We start from the raw sequence: 15,352 nt of genomic DNA, 5'->3' as shown, positions 1-15,352 counted from the left end.
CCACCCCTGCTCCCATTCCTCTTCCTGTAGCTCCGGTTGTTGCATGTCACATCCAGGCACTCTTATGGAGGCTGTCGGTGCTGCACGCTCTTGTGAGTGTGCCCAAACAAGCACCACAGAAGGGGGTTGGTGCCCTTTTGTGACTGCCTCCTCTTCTCAGGATCCAAGCTGGAAACTGTCCCAAGATGCTTTGTGGTGGCTCTGCCATTTCTGCACAGGAAGTAAGTCTTAGGCAAGTCACTCAGAGTACACACTTTAAGAAGGAACGTCCACTTGTCCAATTCCTTCCCTTGGATGGAAAAGTGAGCCCCATGAAGTTACTTCTTGACATCAGTGGAGCTGGCAGGCTGTCGTCCTACTTCCAGCTCAGTGCTGGAAGCGTGGGGAGCTAATGTGGGGCTGGTGAAAGGAGTGTGTGGCGTAAAGCACTTCTGGAGGCGGTGGAGGGGATGTCAGGATGGAGCAGAGTGGTTCATGGGAGCTCAGCATCGAGGTGAAGTGCTTCATCTCCTCTGTCAGCTGCTTGATCTCCCGGCGCAGGGCAGCATTCTGCCTTTCCAAGTCTTCGCTCTCCTGAGGACAGAAAACCACAGGGACTTCCTCAGTGTGGGAGCCGATGAGCTAGGGACAGGGGGGTTGTGGTCCTGCGCCTCTCTGCCCCACAGAATTTCCAGAATGACATATTTCTGGTAAATTCGTCACAGAGCCCTGCCTGGGCAAACCCTCCTCCCCCAGCTGGCCAGACCGGGTGCAAGTGCGATGCTGGCGGCCCCAGACACGCTCCCCAGTGCCGGCTTACGAGAAGTGACTGTGGCTTGCTCCCGCCCAGGCTTTCTCGCTCCCTCTCATGCACACGCACATCTCCGGGTGCTTCCCGGGCAGCCCAGCCCCCGGGGGAGAGCGAGCTGAATAACCGCCGTCTTTAACCAGAAAACCACCTGTCACAGGAAACCTGTCATTGCCCTGGAAAGAAGAGACTCACTGCTTCCTGCTAGCAGCCGGGGAAAGCAGTGGCACGGTGGGGAGGAGGGGAAGACACTTGAGTCAGAAGAAAAGAGAAACTGAGGCCTCAGAAGAACTGAATCAATACTGTTATTAATGAGAATAACAACAAAGGAGTTAATAAAGATGCTCGGCCTCATCTCAACGACACTGAGAGCATCGAAGCCTTTGCTACCTCACCTTGTGAAGTTCAGCCAGCTCCAGGTTGGAGCATCGCAGGCACCAACTGACCATGGAGCCAGCAGCCTGGGCAGGACCAGAGGAGGGAGGGAGGATGCAGCAGCAGGCTTTGCAATCTCAGCCGAGACAGCTAAAGCAGGACTCAGCACTTTGAGGCCCTGGAAAGCTGCACCACCACCTTGGCAAAGTGAACATGTCATCCCCCTGCTCACCCCTCCGCTGCCATGCTGACTCCTGATGGCACCTGCTCTCTGCGCACAGGTGAAACACACCTACCAGTTACAGCTGCTGTCACTGCAGGAGTCACACAGCATCTCAAGGACATGACCAAATTCTTTGGAAATCATGACTGCTATGGAACTCAGGAACTGATGGGAATCACCCAGGGGCCGGGAGCTCCAACCTCCCCATGACTCATTCCTCTCAAAACACAAACTACAAAACCCTGGGGCAGATGGAGCTGCTGGCTCCTTTCATACCACCATAGCTTAAGCTGAGCCATGCTCTTCCGGGCAGAACCACTTCAAGGAACCAAAGTCCCTGATTCAGAATCAACCAAAGGCAAAGAGCACTCAGGGAATAAACCCAGGAGCAGCAGGCGTTCACTATCCACCAGGAAATGGAAAAAAAAACTAGCAGAAACTCACCATCCATCCTCTACTTGCTTCTCTGCATTTTTACATCTGTCTGTCAGGATCCAGGACTTAGCTCTGCTGCTCCCATCCCCATGGCAAGGCAAGGACTGTGTGCTATCAATGCCAGCTGAGCAGTAGTAATCTCATATGATTTGCTATCTGCTCTAAGAAAAACAGTCCAATTCTCGGTGCACAGCTAGGTAGAATTTTCCCGGGGAAGGAACAGAGCCCATATCTACCCCTAGGATTATCTTGGAGAGAGTACTGACCCCAAGGAAAGGGTATTTCTTTACCCCTCTCAGGCACAGTCACCCAGAGCCACTGCTGCTGGCAGATATTATGCAACCAGCCTAGAGCCATGTCAGCTCTAGAACAATCATCACTTACTGAGAAAAGAGTGAAATCTCTGCCTTAAACCCAACTCCAACCATGCGATGAGGCCACTATGTCAGGAGGAAGGTTCAGGACTGAATTCTCAAGAATTATTCCCAAAAATTGGGATATAGGGGTATATGAAGATCGCTAAGTCAAAGGACGGTTTTTTGAACATGAGCTCAACTACCACTTTTCAAATGACAGCCAAGCCAGTGCAGGGATAAAGATGGTCTCTGACCACTGCAGGTTGTGTGTTCTTCATCCTGCCCGCCAGTAGCCCAAAACATATGGGACTGCACTTATCACCGTGCAAAATTCAAAGGATCTCAACCCCTGTGCTCTGACACTGACCATATACTCCTGCCCAAACACACACAGCCAGAAGTGACAATCCCTTCTGAAAAGCAGACATCTAATTCTTCACACCAAGAAGAGCTGCAAGGGTGCCAACAGTGCCACAGAAAAGCATCCCTGTATGCTGTTACATCTCTGCATAAATGATGGCATGAATCACAAACCCAGGGAAATTCAGCCCGGGTGAGACTGTGTTTTCAAAGAGGTTCTGAGTGACTCAGTCAGAAGAGACTGGAAAAGGAAATCAGTAATGAAAGACTGAGAGATAAAGATGGATTCAAAACTAGGTGCAAAACTAAATGCTTCAGTGGCAGTCATCCTGGGCTGTGCGCTCTTGCTGTGAGTGCTAATTCCTACATCCTGCCCTGGCCTCAGTTCTCCTGTCCTGCTTCCACTGAGCATCTCCACACCAAGTCCCAGGGGAAAAGCACATTGTGTCCTATGTGAGCCCTCAGTACTGAGGACAAAGGAGAGTGGGAGTGCTCACCAAGTGCAGTGTGTCTGCTTTCTGAGTCTGCCTCAGGCGGCTCTTCTGGGCAGCGATACGATTCTTCTCCCTCCTTTGGACTTTTCTCACGTCATCAGAAGAGTCCTAGGGAAACAAGCCATAGAAATAACTGGGGCATTCCCTCCCTCGCCCTTCTCCTGCAGAGCAGTAAGTGGGAAGGGAACACAGCAGATAACATGATTGAAGCACAGGACATGGGATACACACCCTCCATGCCAGGATAAAGCCATAGCCCAGGGACGTGATGGTTTTGGCACCCTCGTTGTCCAGGAGGGGCACATCTGATACCCTTAGGCATCCCAGTACTGCTGGGAAATGACTACTCTCCCTTCACCAACACCCAGGCCTGGGATATGGATTGATGGACCAGAGTAAGGACCTCCTTCTGGAAGAGAGACAATTTGAATTCTCGTACAGAAAACCTTTCCCTTCCCTGTTTGTCTGCAGGGTAATGGCAATGTGGACATTTCAAATCCTTGGATAAACTGTTTTTTCCAAAGATACAGTCTGTGTTTTCCTCCTTTCACCCCTGTAGGTCCCTCCTCTCTCCATCACCCTTCTCCCTCAGGCTTTATTTCTTGTGGACCCTACCAATGCAATGTGGCCCTTGCTTTGTTTGACTAGACAGACTCTGAGCTTTTGTTTTTAACTCAGATCTCATTTGCTTCAGCTCTCTGATCTCTGTGCTTGCTCTTTCCTGGATTCCCTTGGTAGCAATGCCTGCAATGCTGACTGCAACACTTCCTTTGGCAGGGAAGAACAGATCTCCAGGCTCCAGGTCATGAGCTTCACAGACCAGCCATTCTCTGCTGAGATCTGGTCCTTCTGCTGCCTTCTGACAGTTGAAACTGTCAAACAGTCTCTTTCATCTTCTATTTTCATATTGCACTGCCCCTTTTGTGGACTCTTTAACATTCACACCACCACTTCTCCACAAGACTACAAAAGTCAGCCACAAAAGTTATCTTCCCAGCCCATCAATCTGTCCACATCCTCTCCCCCCTCCCCCCACCCAAGATTTTTTTTTCTTTGAACCTAACCGTTTTGTCCTTCCTTTCAAGACCCTGAAAATATCTCAGATACAGCATCTTGCAGGTTCTTCATGAAGTCCAGTCCCTATCCTTTGGCAAACTCTGTGCTTTATCCCTTTCTCTACAAGGATGCCTCCTCATCCTTGGTTGCAAACCAGAAGTCATCTGCCCTGATCATCCCCAAGATTTCTGAGCAAAGTCTCAGGTACTTGCCATTGTTGCCAGCCTTAGAGAAATGGCAAATGACAGATATAATAAAGCTTAGCCAGAAAAGGCAGTGGGAACACCTTGGATTTGTGTCAGTATCTGCCAGCAAAAGACCTGCATTAAAGTACACCATGCAACAAACCAAAATCCCTCTGTCAAGCATTGCTGAGATGAAAAATCTCTGAGGCTGAACAGAAGAGAAAGCAGACCCAAAGTGTCAGGGCCCTGAGCTGTCCCAGTTCATGGACAGGAGGTGCCTGCACAGGCTCCTTGCCAGAGCACCAACTCTCATGATGAAGCTTCCTGCCTGCCTGGCATGTGTTGCAGGATCCACCATGCCTGGGGTCCTGGCCCCTCAGTTGCCCCGGCATAGCCACAGGTAACCAGGTCTTCTCTCTCCTCCTTTACCCACCTCAGTGGCTAGGGCTCCTGCCAGGGCCCTCGGCTGAGCCCTGGATCCCTCTCCCCACAGCTGTTCTTAGAAAGCTCTGCCATATTGTGCTGTGAAAACACCAACAGTGGGTGCCACCCTACCTCCCACCCATCCATGGCCCACCCCAAAGGACTCTCCATCTGGGGAGAGCTGGGGAAGGTCCCTGCTTTACCTGCTTGCTGGGAGGGGGAGACTGGCTGAAGCTGCTGGAATCACTGCTGTCGGAGCTGTGGGGCATGGCTCCTGGCTCTGGCTCCCAGGGTCTCTTCAGCTTCCTTTGTCCTCTTGGTGTGCCTGCCTTCTGTCTTGCTTCTCTGCCTCTCCCCACCCTCCTCTGTCACCCCGAGACAGCCCTTGGCTTCCCTGCTCTCACCCGTCCCAGAAGCACACTGTCCTCCTGCCCAACACTCCAACACTTTCGCTGCCTCTCCTCTCGGAGGCTCTGCACCTTCCCTTTAGGTCTCAGCCTCCTGTGGTTTCTCAGAACCTCGGGGATGTAAGCTGAAAGTCACGTGGCCGGAAACTTTAAGGCAAAGAAGAAAAGTTGCAGAAGAAAAAAAAATTAATAAAAAAGAAGAAGAAAAAAAAGCACATCTGGGAAAAATGAGCTTCAAAATAGCCTGAAAAACCCCCGAAAAACACCTTCAGGCAGTTGAAAAACAACAAGATGGGTTTTCTCTGAGACAAACAGCAGAGATGGAAAGGAAGAAAAGCCCCAGCTCTGGCTGTGAAACTTGGACCCTCAAAGGAGGGCAGTGCGGAGGAGGTGCTGCTGGGAGCCCCAGAAATTCCAGGGGCACTGTGTGCCATCCCAGCCCCATGCAGGCAGGGGGTCAGTCCAGGCCCAGGCAGCCTCAGTCACCCCAAGCCAGCTGGGGAAATTCCCAGGCAGCCACACATCTCCCCACAACCCACCACCTCCTGCCATCCCTGACACCATTGCCGTGGGTCCTGAGGAGGGGACGGGTCCCTCAGCAGGTGCCACGTAAATGCTGTTTGTGCAGATGGCTTGCATGGGTACGATGAAGCACCAGTCCTATCTAAGAAGGCGGCTCAGGATCATAGAATATTTGGACTGGATTTGGTAGGACTAGTATTTTCTATAAAGTAAAGATATTTAGCACTTTAAAACATTCGTCAGTATGTCACCACTGGCCCATGAGGGGAATATTAACCCTGTCAGACAAATTAAAGTGCTGTAAATGTAAGGATCTATGGATCAGCCCATGCTGACAGCAGCAAGGAGAAGCTGCTTTACATCCCCTTGTTTGTGCCCTGGGCTGTGCTCTGTGGGACTACTTCCATCCTTAGCATGAACCTCGGAAGACTGAAGACATGCAAGCAGCCCTTGGGACAGCAGTGCTTCAGTGCTAGTGGCTCTGGAGGTGACAATGCAGGAGAAGGGAGTGCCAAAGCAGGGACCATTTATTTTCTCATCTGCTCATGTTATCAGATCCACCAGGATGAACCAGGAGCACACACCAACACAGACTCTCTACTCTCAGACAGGAGCACATATCTTTGGAGTGACTATGTTCTTGCATGCTCTGTAAGGAGCAGATATAGAAACAGGCATGAACCCATCCACAGTAACCCTCTCCTGTGGAAAGCAGCAATTCACAGTTCCTCCTTACTGGTTTTTGTTGCATATTGGTATTCTGTTTGAGTTTCTCCTGCCTAAAGAAGGAGCAGCTAGCAAGTCTCAGCAGCAGGGCATCAGCAAGGGCACTTAAGATGCAGTGGTCACTACAGCAAGATTATTGGCAGCTTTGGGTTTGCAGCCATATTGCAGCACAGAAAGTGCACGTGCTTGGAACGCAGTGCGGACTTGCATGGGCATTGCTGGCATTTCTTCCCATCCTTGCCACTACTCATAGAGCCAACACATGGGCAAATGTGGGGCTGAAAAAGGACCACATGGGGCTGGCTGCAGGCTGAGCAGCTTGGTGAAATTGTCTGGCTTAGCTACAGTAGCAAAACTGCTCCATTTTGACCCATTTCCCTCTTTAGAAACATCCTGTGGCACTGGTGCCCTACCCTTGGCTCTACTATCCGAACATTTCACAGCCTGGAGTGTATTTTTTCTCCTGGTGTGCTGTAGAGAAATGTTAGGATCCACCACACTTTCTAACATGGGTTTGCTTGCTTGGCATGAACCACCCTGAGGGACCTGATCTCCTGGCAGTACAGCCCCCCTGTAGTAGGCAGGGCTCCTCTGGTGTGGCTGGCTCCAGGCATGAAGTAGCCGAAGGCATTGGTGAGATGAGGGGCATTGAGTTCAGGTTTCCCAAGGCACCAGATAGCAGCACAACTGTTGAAGGATCCATTCACTTGCTCCATTGCTACACTTCTTCTGAACTCTGCAACCCTGAGCAGCACTTCCTTTCCAGGTAGCACAGTGCTGGATTCCCACTCTCCTGAGGAAACCACACTCCTCTGCTGGTGAGTGGGTCTCAGAGACTGCCTAGCCCATCCTGCTCTGCATGCTGCTGTTACTCAGGGCAGGATGGAGGGAGCTTCTTCCTCAGAGAAAAATATCCTTGTTCCATTATTGGGCAAATAAACTGAATTCCTTCTTTTTATATCTAGCAAAGCCAGTATCTGAAGGGAGGCAATCGGGAAGGTGGCGGGTGTGTTGGCAGGAGGTGGTGCAGGGAAGCTGGGTGTCCTGGCAGGATAGTCTGTGCAAAAGTGTCCAGAACGTGTCTATGGCAAAGGCTATTCTTTGATCCACAGGAGGAAAGTTTTGAGCTGCACCTTGGTTTGCCCAGAGCTGGGCTTTTATTAACAACTGATGGAGACACCTCAGGAGAGAGCGACAGCAGGGGAGAGGGCTTGGACGCTTGGTCTTGCTGAGTGGGACTAAGAGAACATCCCTTTTTCTGCCTTGCCCAAACACACTCCTTGCCCTCAAGCTGGCTACAGTGCTAATGAATTCCTGTCACTTATGAGTGAATAAGTGTGCTGTGAGACAGTATCTCCTGGTGGGAAGATGGCAGAGCCTTCACAGTGCTCCTCTGGGCTGGGCAGGACCCATGTTGTCTCCTCACAGGCAGTGGCCTGTGCCATTCCTCTGGTCAGAGATGCAATCCCTCAACCCAGAGCAGCAGAAACGACCAGCATGGCTCCACCAGCACCTGCTCACAGCTCTGTGGGAGCTGCCCTTGGCACCTGCTGCAGGCTGGGGAGCTGGTTTCCTGCTGCCCCTCCCCAGGCTCTCCCCTGCTATGAGGGGGAGCCTCAGGAGGCACTCTCCTAATCTTGGTGCTTGACATAGGTGACTAAATTTACAGTGAATAACATCCCCTGAGTTTCTCTCTGGGATCATTTAGGTTTCTTGATCTTGATCACAGTAGCAGTGAAATCACTGTTAGTGGCATTGGATGAACTTGCAAGTGTTAGGTTACTGCTGGACCAGCAGCTTGATGGAGAAGGGCTAGTTCCAGAGAGTTTTAAAGGAAGTATGGGGCCATCCAGTCCTGCATTTGTCCCTTCTGAATAACAGCACGCTTAAGGGAGTCCTGTTCTTCTGGGACAGAGTGGCTGCAGGGACTCTGGAGGTTGGGCTTAATGTGATCTCAACTGCTGAAGAAATGGTTTGAAAGCAGCAAGATGCAGTTCAGCAAGAACAAATGCAAATATAAAGCAAAGCAAGATGTAGATATAAGATCTGGGGTATAACCGACCAGGGCAGCAGAATAGCAGGGAAAAATCCAGGGGCTGCAGAGCATTGAAAGCCAAAGCTTTGCCAGCAGCACAGAGGTGTCGCAAAGGAGCTGGGTACAGGTCTAGGGTGCTGGGACAAGGCAGAGGAGATCACTGCCCTGTACTGCCTGTGCAGGGCCAGTACCCATTAAGAGTCCCAGGTCCAGAATTGGAATAGTCCAGAAGAGAACAATACAAAGGATAAATACATAGAAATATTGCACTAAGAGAAAGGAGTGAAGAAATTGGGTCCATTTAGCCTAGAAAAGAGAAGTCTTGGGGGTGGGAAGTGGGTGGGGAGGAAGGAGCAGTCTTTCATATGTTGTAATGGAAAGGGTGGTCAACTGGTTTCTGTGCAGCCAGAGCAGGGTAAGAAGCAACAGGCTCCAACTGCAGCAGGAAAGGTGCAGATCTGAGGTTCAAAGCAAGATGAGCATAGGAAGACCTTGGGATGGGCAGTTCAGGAAAGTTATTCAAGCCTTCCATATGAAGTGGCTGGGAAAAAACCTCTATTGGAAAGGGTAGAGGTTAAATCCTGCCTCTGTAGGATGTTATGTTTCCAGGGTTTAAATAAGGAAAAAATGAAATTTAAAAAAAAAAGGGCTCCTCAGAGCCCAGAGAGCACGTGGGCCATTTCTCAGCCTTAGCTGCAGCCAGCACCTTTGCCTCCAAAGTCCATGTCCCCCTGTGTAACTAGCTTCCTCAGCACGGGTGGGTGCAGGAGTTTCCTTTCAAGCCCTCTCGCTTGCTACAGGCTTATGACAGTAACATTCAAAACTGCATCTCACCCCATCCATCTCACTCATCTTGTTTGCACAATCATTCAGTGCATAGTGCTATTTAAAAATCAAGGCTAGAGCAGCTACCAACTTCAGCCTCCTATAAACCACTGAGGTTGTTTCTGCTTCGCATGTAGCATTTTATGCAAATAATTTCTTACAATATTTGGACAATTGCAGCAATTTCCTTATAATTCCCCACATGAGTTTGAAGACCTTTGTGTAGAAATCAGTGCTGATAAGAGATGTCAAGCAAACGTCTGTGTTGAACAAAGTCCCTGTTCTCTACCAGATACTTCTGCCATGTCCTGCTCTGTCAGCATGTATTGGTCCTGTCTGTGATATGGGCAGCTTCCCCACAGTCACCAGAGCTATTTCATCCTGGCTGAGCTGAATGAGTGTGAGAGGGAGGTCATGTCAGGAGAGCTCAAGCATAGTCCCAGCAAATTCATCCCACCCAACAGAGAGCAAACACCCATCACACCAACGCTTTTAGTCCTTACTGGATGCAACCTGCCAATGTACAGGAAACAGGCACTTTACAATCTGAATGTCTGATAAATTACAAGTACTGTAAATTAAGCACTCAAAAGTATGGAAATCCCAGAATTAACTCCCTTAAACACACTGTAATTACACCCTCATGCCAAGCAACATGCTGTGCTCTGTAACTTCATGACCCGCTAAGGTTTCTTCCCTGGGAAGGCTGTGTTACCTTCATTGCTGTCTTGCAGTCAGAGACTGCTCCAACATCCTGCTTTTCCATTTCTTCGTGGATTCTTTCTAGTGCTCATTGCTTCAGTGCTGAGTGAGTTCTTCAGGGTTATTAATTAATCTGTCTTCTCAGCCACCTTTTCAGGTTCAGGGTTGGGGGTGGAGTTATCCCTATTCAACAGGTGCAAAAGAAGAGACAAAGAGAGATTCAGGTTGTAAGTACTTCATTTTGTTTTGAACATGTTTTGAAACAACCAGGATCTAAATTTTTCAGTGGTTTTGGCCCTATATAACGCTTAATTTAATCAAACCCCAGATTCTCATGTCTGTGACTGCAGCTGCAAACTTGAAGCACTTCTGTAAAGCAGCTTTGGCAAATGAGGAAGACGCGACTGCTCCTGTGAAAGCTCTTGCTTATGTGGCTTACCAACTTACAGAGTAACTTCGAGGCAGGGGTAGACACAGACCCAGCTCTCCAGGGAGGCATCAACTGTCTACCAGGAGACCCTCCTTTCTTTCTGCAATCCCTTGCTTCACCGATTGCATAGGAGTTTCCCAGACCTGCTAAGAAAGGATGCAGCCTAGCTGACCAGCTTTTTGCTTTCTCCAGCCAAGGTCCAGTCTGGGTGCTGAAGAGGTGGCAATCCAGGGCAAAATGCAGGAAGTAATTATATACACAAGACAGCTGAAGTTAGGTTGCCCAGGCAAACCATTTCTGGCAATTTCTAGCTCTGTGGTACTTGGCTTTGCCAGTTTTAAGGGGGGGAGGGGGTTGAATGTAGTTAGTAATGCTGTCTTTGGTTCATATTTTAAAAGAAGGAAGCTATAGAAAGGAAATGCCAAATATGTTAGCTTTCCAGATATGGACAACAAGCTCCAGGTAGCTGGGGTACATCTGACCTCACCGGAGGGGGAAAGCAAGCCTGGCTAGAGCTCTCAGCTGAAGGATTGGCAAGAGGTTGTCAGGGTCAGACTTCCAGCATGTACTGGAGTTTCTATGTCAAGACACAGACTTACTAGAGTTCACCCCAGGCTATTTTGAAGAGGTGAACCACATTCTCCTGTCCTATACAAATAAACTGGTTGGATAATTAGTTGAGCAACCTCTAATCTTCTCCTGGCAAGGACTTTGCAGCTCATGAGCAAGTACTCAGATGTGCACTTACAGGAGTCTCCAGGTTAGCAGATCCCACACTCCCAAATAGAGTACATCTATTTAAGGCAAAACTTTCTCTCACTGCCTCCACAGGCCCTGTCTAGCTTCTGGGATCTTGTCAGAAATGGACCAGATCACCCAGCCACACTTGGGACACTGAAAAGGCTCAGCTGCCAGACGCCCCCCAGTCAACCAGGGTTCCTTTGCTTCCGCTGCCTGGGCCGAGCCCAGCAGTTGAACTATCCAAGCGCATGGACGGGGCGTGCGGAGGGTGCAGATGTTGTCTGACAGTTTGACTCATCTCGGTGGCAGTCTCGTTCGGTGATGACGGGGAAGGCCCAAAGAGGAAGGGCAGTGACCCGTTTAACCAGAAGTGCTGATCCACCCAGGGGTAGACTTACTGGTGTTGGTAAGTGGCTATAGCCCCAGCATCCTTCATGCTGTCCAGCATGTGCATTTCCAGGCTACCACAAGAGCAGGAGAGGCGCATGTGGCTGTCCAGCCCTTCCACAGTGGCAGCAGGACCCAACCCTGGGCCTCTGCTAGTGCTGCAGTGAATCCAACTGAAGTGACCAAGCAGCAAAAATTGTGCTCCCAGGGGATGACCACAGCCTGATGGAGGATTTGATGTTTACTGGGTATTGGTTGCACCCATGATGCATGGCATGGGGGCGGACGGTGAATGTGTTACTTGTCTCTTAAATTAATACATGATTCTTGAGCGTATTACGTTGCTGCTTCATGATGCTATTCAGAGGAAAATGTTCTTCAACACCACGCATCACCATAAAACATGTCCAAGACTCCCAAGGATTGAGTACAGCTTATTTAGGGCATGTTCTTACAGCTAGACTCAAGACACCCACCTCAGCAGAAGATGGCTGTGAACAACACTCATACCAGTACTGTGTTCCTACCCCAGTGGGATCTGCTTCAATTTTGGATTACATGGATGTATACACTAGTTCTCCCTTCTGCCCACCCCATTTGGTGGGAATGAGCTTCCGAAATATTCAGCTCACGCAGTGTAGCTGGAGGAGGTATTCAGCACAAGTAGCTGCACTGATGGGTGCACATGCAGTGAGCTTGTGCCCGGGCATGTGTGAGGCTTGTACAAGCAGTCCTGGAGCACAGCATGTCAGAGGCAGCACGGGGGAGCATGGAGTAGACAAGCTGTGAAGGAGAGGACAAGGGAGCTGTGCAGAAGGTACAATGTGCAAGTAGTGCTGATTGGCAGTACCACACTGGCAGAGTTATCAAAACACAAATATGTGTCCAAGCCCCATCAGCCCGGATGCTCTGCATTGGCGCACACTGGCGCACCCACGGCTCTCTCATGCTGCCAGCTCTCTGGGAGACAAGCCATCCCACAGCAGGCTGCCAGGAGAGGCAGCAGCAGGGCTGAGCCCCTGTCCCACACCTGGTCCATCCCCTGGAGCCCCTGCCCAACTCAGGGCTCTTCAATGCCTTTTTGAGAGAAACACAAGGAGGGAGGGAGGCTCATGGTCCAACACCCAAACACAAGGGAGGATCCATTTAGTGCTGGCTGTTTCAGAGGGCTTACAAAGTCCCACAGGTTTCCTCAGGGGACTTAGAGCAGCAGAGGGAGGGACGGAGGGAGATGGATAGTTTCACATGACCATCAATCCTGTGCTTTCCATCCTCACACTTCAGTACCCTGGCAGGAGAGACAAGCTCCATAACCAGCCTCCTGGGGCATGGCTACTTTGCCCACAGCTTTGGCAGCAGCTGCTAACACCAGTGCCCAGACACAGGTGACCTGCACCTCATCCCTGACAGTGCTTTGGAGGTGGGATGAGGGAGAAGTGCTGTACTCTAAGCCATGCCAGTGGTGCTGCTGCAAGGCCCTGACTTGAAGAGTCAGTCCTCCTGACATAAATAATACTGCCAACATCGGCTTCAAAGAGGGGACAGAAAAAAGATGGAAACTCCTTCCCGCCATTCTTTACCAAACTCCAAACTTGATGTCCAAGAATCATGCCATCTTCTGTCTTATTTAAGCCAAACTTTTTAACTTCAGTTTTGGGTATCCTTGTTTTTCATGTTAATACCTGGTTCTTTGTGAGCCCTCTGAAACTGTTGGCCAAAAGGGCATCTTGTCCACCTGCACAAACCACTTTGCTGGCTCTGTGAGAAGTATGTCAGTTTACCAGTCTGAAATGAGTTGTCTTTCCATTTCTTTGAACATCTTGTGAGGGGGTGAGCAAAGGAACAGACTTATCTCTGAGCCAGGCGTTGCTCTGCACATCTCTATCGCATGGCATTTCACTAGTTTCCACTCTAAACTAGTGGGACTTTTAGTCCCCACACGGGGAAATTTTCCTGCAGCCCTAATTCAGGTCAGCACCTATCTTTGGATGTCTCCCAACTGTCTGCCACAGTGGGGCAGACAAAAGCAACCACAGCATGCCAGGGAAGCTTCCTCCCTTGTACCGTGGCATTACAGATATAAAGGATGGATTTTCATCCCATTCATCGTGCAGCCTTCCTCCTTTCCCTGCTGCTGCACAGTGAGAGGGACCCATCAGGTAGTTCTATCCTGAATTTGGAGCACAACTTTGTACCCATTGGCACTCTCATCTAAACCACCTATGTGCCAGCTGGCACTTAGGCATGCTCCAGAGCATGGCTGGGAGAAATGCTGAGCTGCTGCTACCCCAGCATATGAATCCAGCTGCTGAGCAATGCCAGACTTGGTGGCTGCAGTGGATGGTTGCTATCAGATGTAGAAATGTGCCCCAAAGTCCTGCCTGAATGAGGTTCCATCTCACGTGCAAGTGGCCAGGTAGGGTACACTGGCAGTTTGCATTGCTTTTAAAACTTGTGCATGTGATCGAGTGACCTGAGGTGTCCAATAGGCAGCAGAACAGATGTCTGCTTCTGCAGCACAGACACAGAGAACACCTTGCACCTGCAGCCAAGGGATTTTGTTTGAACCAGTGAGTTTGGTTCTGCCAGTCTGTTACACTGGCAGCATGGGGTGCCACCATCCTGCCTGGTCACACAGCAGTGCCAGCATGCACCAGCACCTATCAGCTACTCATCTATTATCTACTGGCTGAAGCTGGTGAGTGAATCAGGTCACTTTGCTTGTAGGGAAAGTCTACACAGAAGAACAGGGATGCCTCACTCAGCAAATGTCTCCGCAATGCAGCAGTGCCTCTGTCTGGCACCCAGAGAGCTTGCCTCTGTCACAGAAGCCAGTAGCCCGGGTACTGAGAGGCACTTGCAGATACCCACACGGTAGCTCTAGCACAAACCCCCTCTTGCTAACTGGTCACCAGGTGTTAAGCATCACCTTGCAATGAGCTGTCAGTAGCCATTTTATCCTCAATCAGAAACTATTTGTTAGCCTGCCTAGTGACTTGACTGGATTTGGGAGCCTACAGGCCTGCAGCACAGCCTTGCTGCCCACTTCCTCCTGACAACTCCATGCGATTTCAGGACAAGCAGTTGTCCAGCAAATCCAACCAGCCCAGATAATGCTGCTGGAATTGGGGCTGTGGCAAAGCAGAGGCAGGAACTGCAGTGTCAGGAGTCAGGACTTCCCCTGACAGTGCTACAGATGACAACTCAGCAAATTCATTCTGCAGAAACTAGATAACATCAGCACAAGGTGGTGGTTACTGGCAAACAATCCTGTTCCTGAAGCTTCATCTGAGACGTGACAGGCAGCAGTGAAACCTCGTTGTCAAACAGTCCCAACCTCTGCTTTTGCTGAAACCTGTGCAAGCTTCTGGAAGTAGCTTCTTGCTGGTATTTCTTAGGAGCTCTAGGTTTGCAATTCTGGGAGCCAGGGTTGGAACGGGGCCTTTTTGTCCAGCAGAGTCCCTTGGGTTGGACAGGGATGTGGAGCTTTCAGTCCTACCCACATCCTGCCTTGAATGACAGGAGTTTTTTCTCCTCCACGGGGGCTAACCTTTCACCAAAACCCATGGCACCCTGCATAGACAGCAAGATACAGGGCTGGAGAACCAAGAGTCAGTTGCATAGAAACATTCAGAACAGCTAAGCTGTATTAAATTTGGAAGTGATTGAAGTTCAGTAAACCCCTTGGCAGATGGTCTTAATCAGAATTAGAGCAGTCCTGACACAAGACAGCTCACTCCCTCCTCTCTGAGCAGGCTTTGCTCACAAAGAGCTTATCACCACAGGCCATCATACCCACTGCCCACTCTGCTAAATGCATCCCTGGCCTGGAGTCCACTTGAGTTGGTCACTCCAAAACACCAAACCAAAGTAAACCCATTTT

The 15,352-nt window shown here is 50.1% G+C and overlaps 1 protein-coding gene across 1 annotated transcript; it reads right to left on the bottom strand.

Moving 5' to 3' along the window:
- BATF (basic leucine zipper ATF-like transcription factor) lies at positions 1–5,201 on the bottom strand. The gene is made up of 3 exons (XM_008924968.2): positions 4,898–5,201; positions 3,034–3,138; positions 1–573 (listed from the first exon to the last, which is right to left on the bottom strand). Exons 1-3 carry the CDS (start codon positions 4,961–4,963, stop codon positions 367–369), a joined length of 378 nt encoding a protein of 125 aa, XP_008923216.1. The 5' UTR covers positions 4,964–5,201; the 3' UTR covers positions 1–366.
- Between the last annotated feature and the right edge of the window lie 10,151 nt (positions 5,202–15,352).

The sequence above is a fragment of the Manacus vitellinus genome, unplaced genomic scaffold, assembly GCF_001715985.3.
Source record: "Manacus vitellinus isolate BGI_N305 unplaced genomic scaffold, ASM171598v3 scaffold_6_pilon, whole genome shotgun sequence".
NCBI lineage: Eukaryota > Metazoa > Chordata > Aves > Passeriformes > Pipridae > Manacus > Manacus vitellinus.
Note: the sequence above shows the minus strand (reverse complement) of the source record. Positions and strands in the feature narration are given on the sequence as shown.

What these genes read in the sequence shown, in the direction of transcription:
- BATF (XM_008924968.2), bottom strand. Translation starts at nt 4,963, where the DNA reads ATGCCCCACAGCTCCGACAGCAGTGATTCCAGCAGCTTCAGCCAGTCT. An exon ending in CTCCCCCTCCCAGCAAGCAG is followed by an intron (nt 3,139 to 4,897) that starts GTAAAGCAGGGA and finishes TTGTTTCCCTAG; the next exon opens with GACTCTTCTGATGACGTGAG. An exon ending in AAGCAGACACACTGCACTTG is followed by an intron (nt 574 to 3,033) that starts GTGAGCACTCCC and finishes TTCTGTCCTCAG; the next exon opens with GAGAGCGAAGACTTGGAAAG.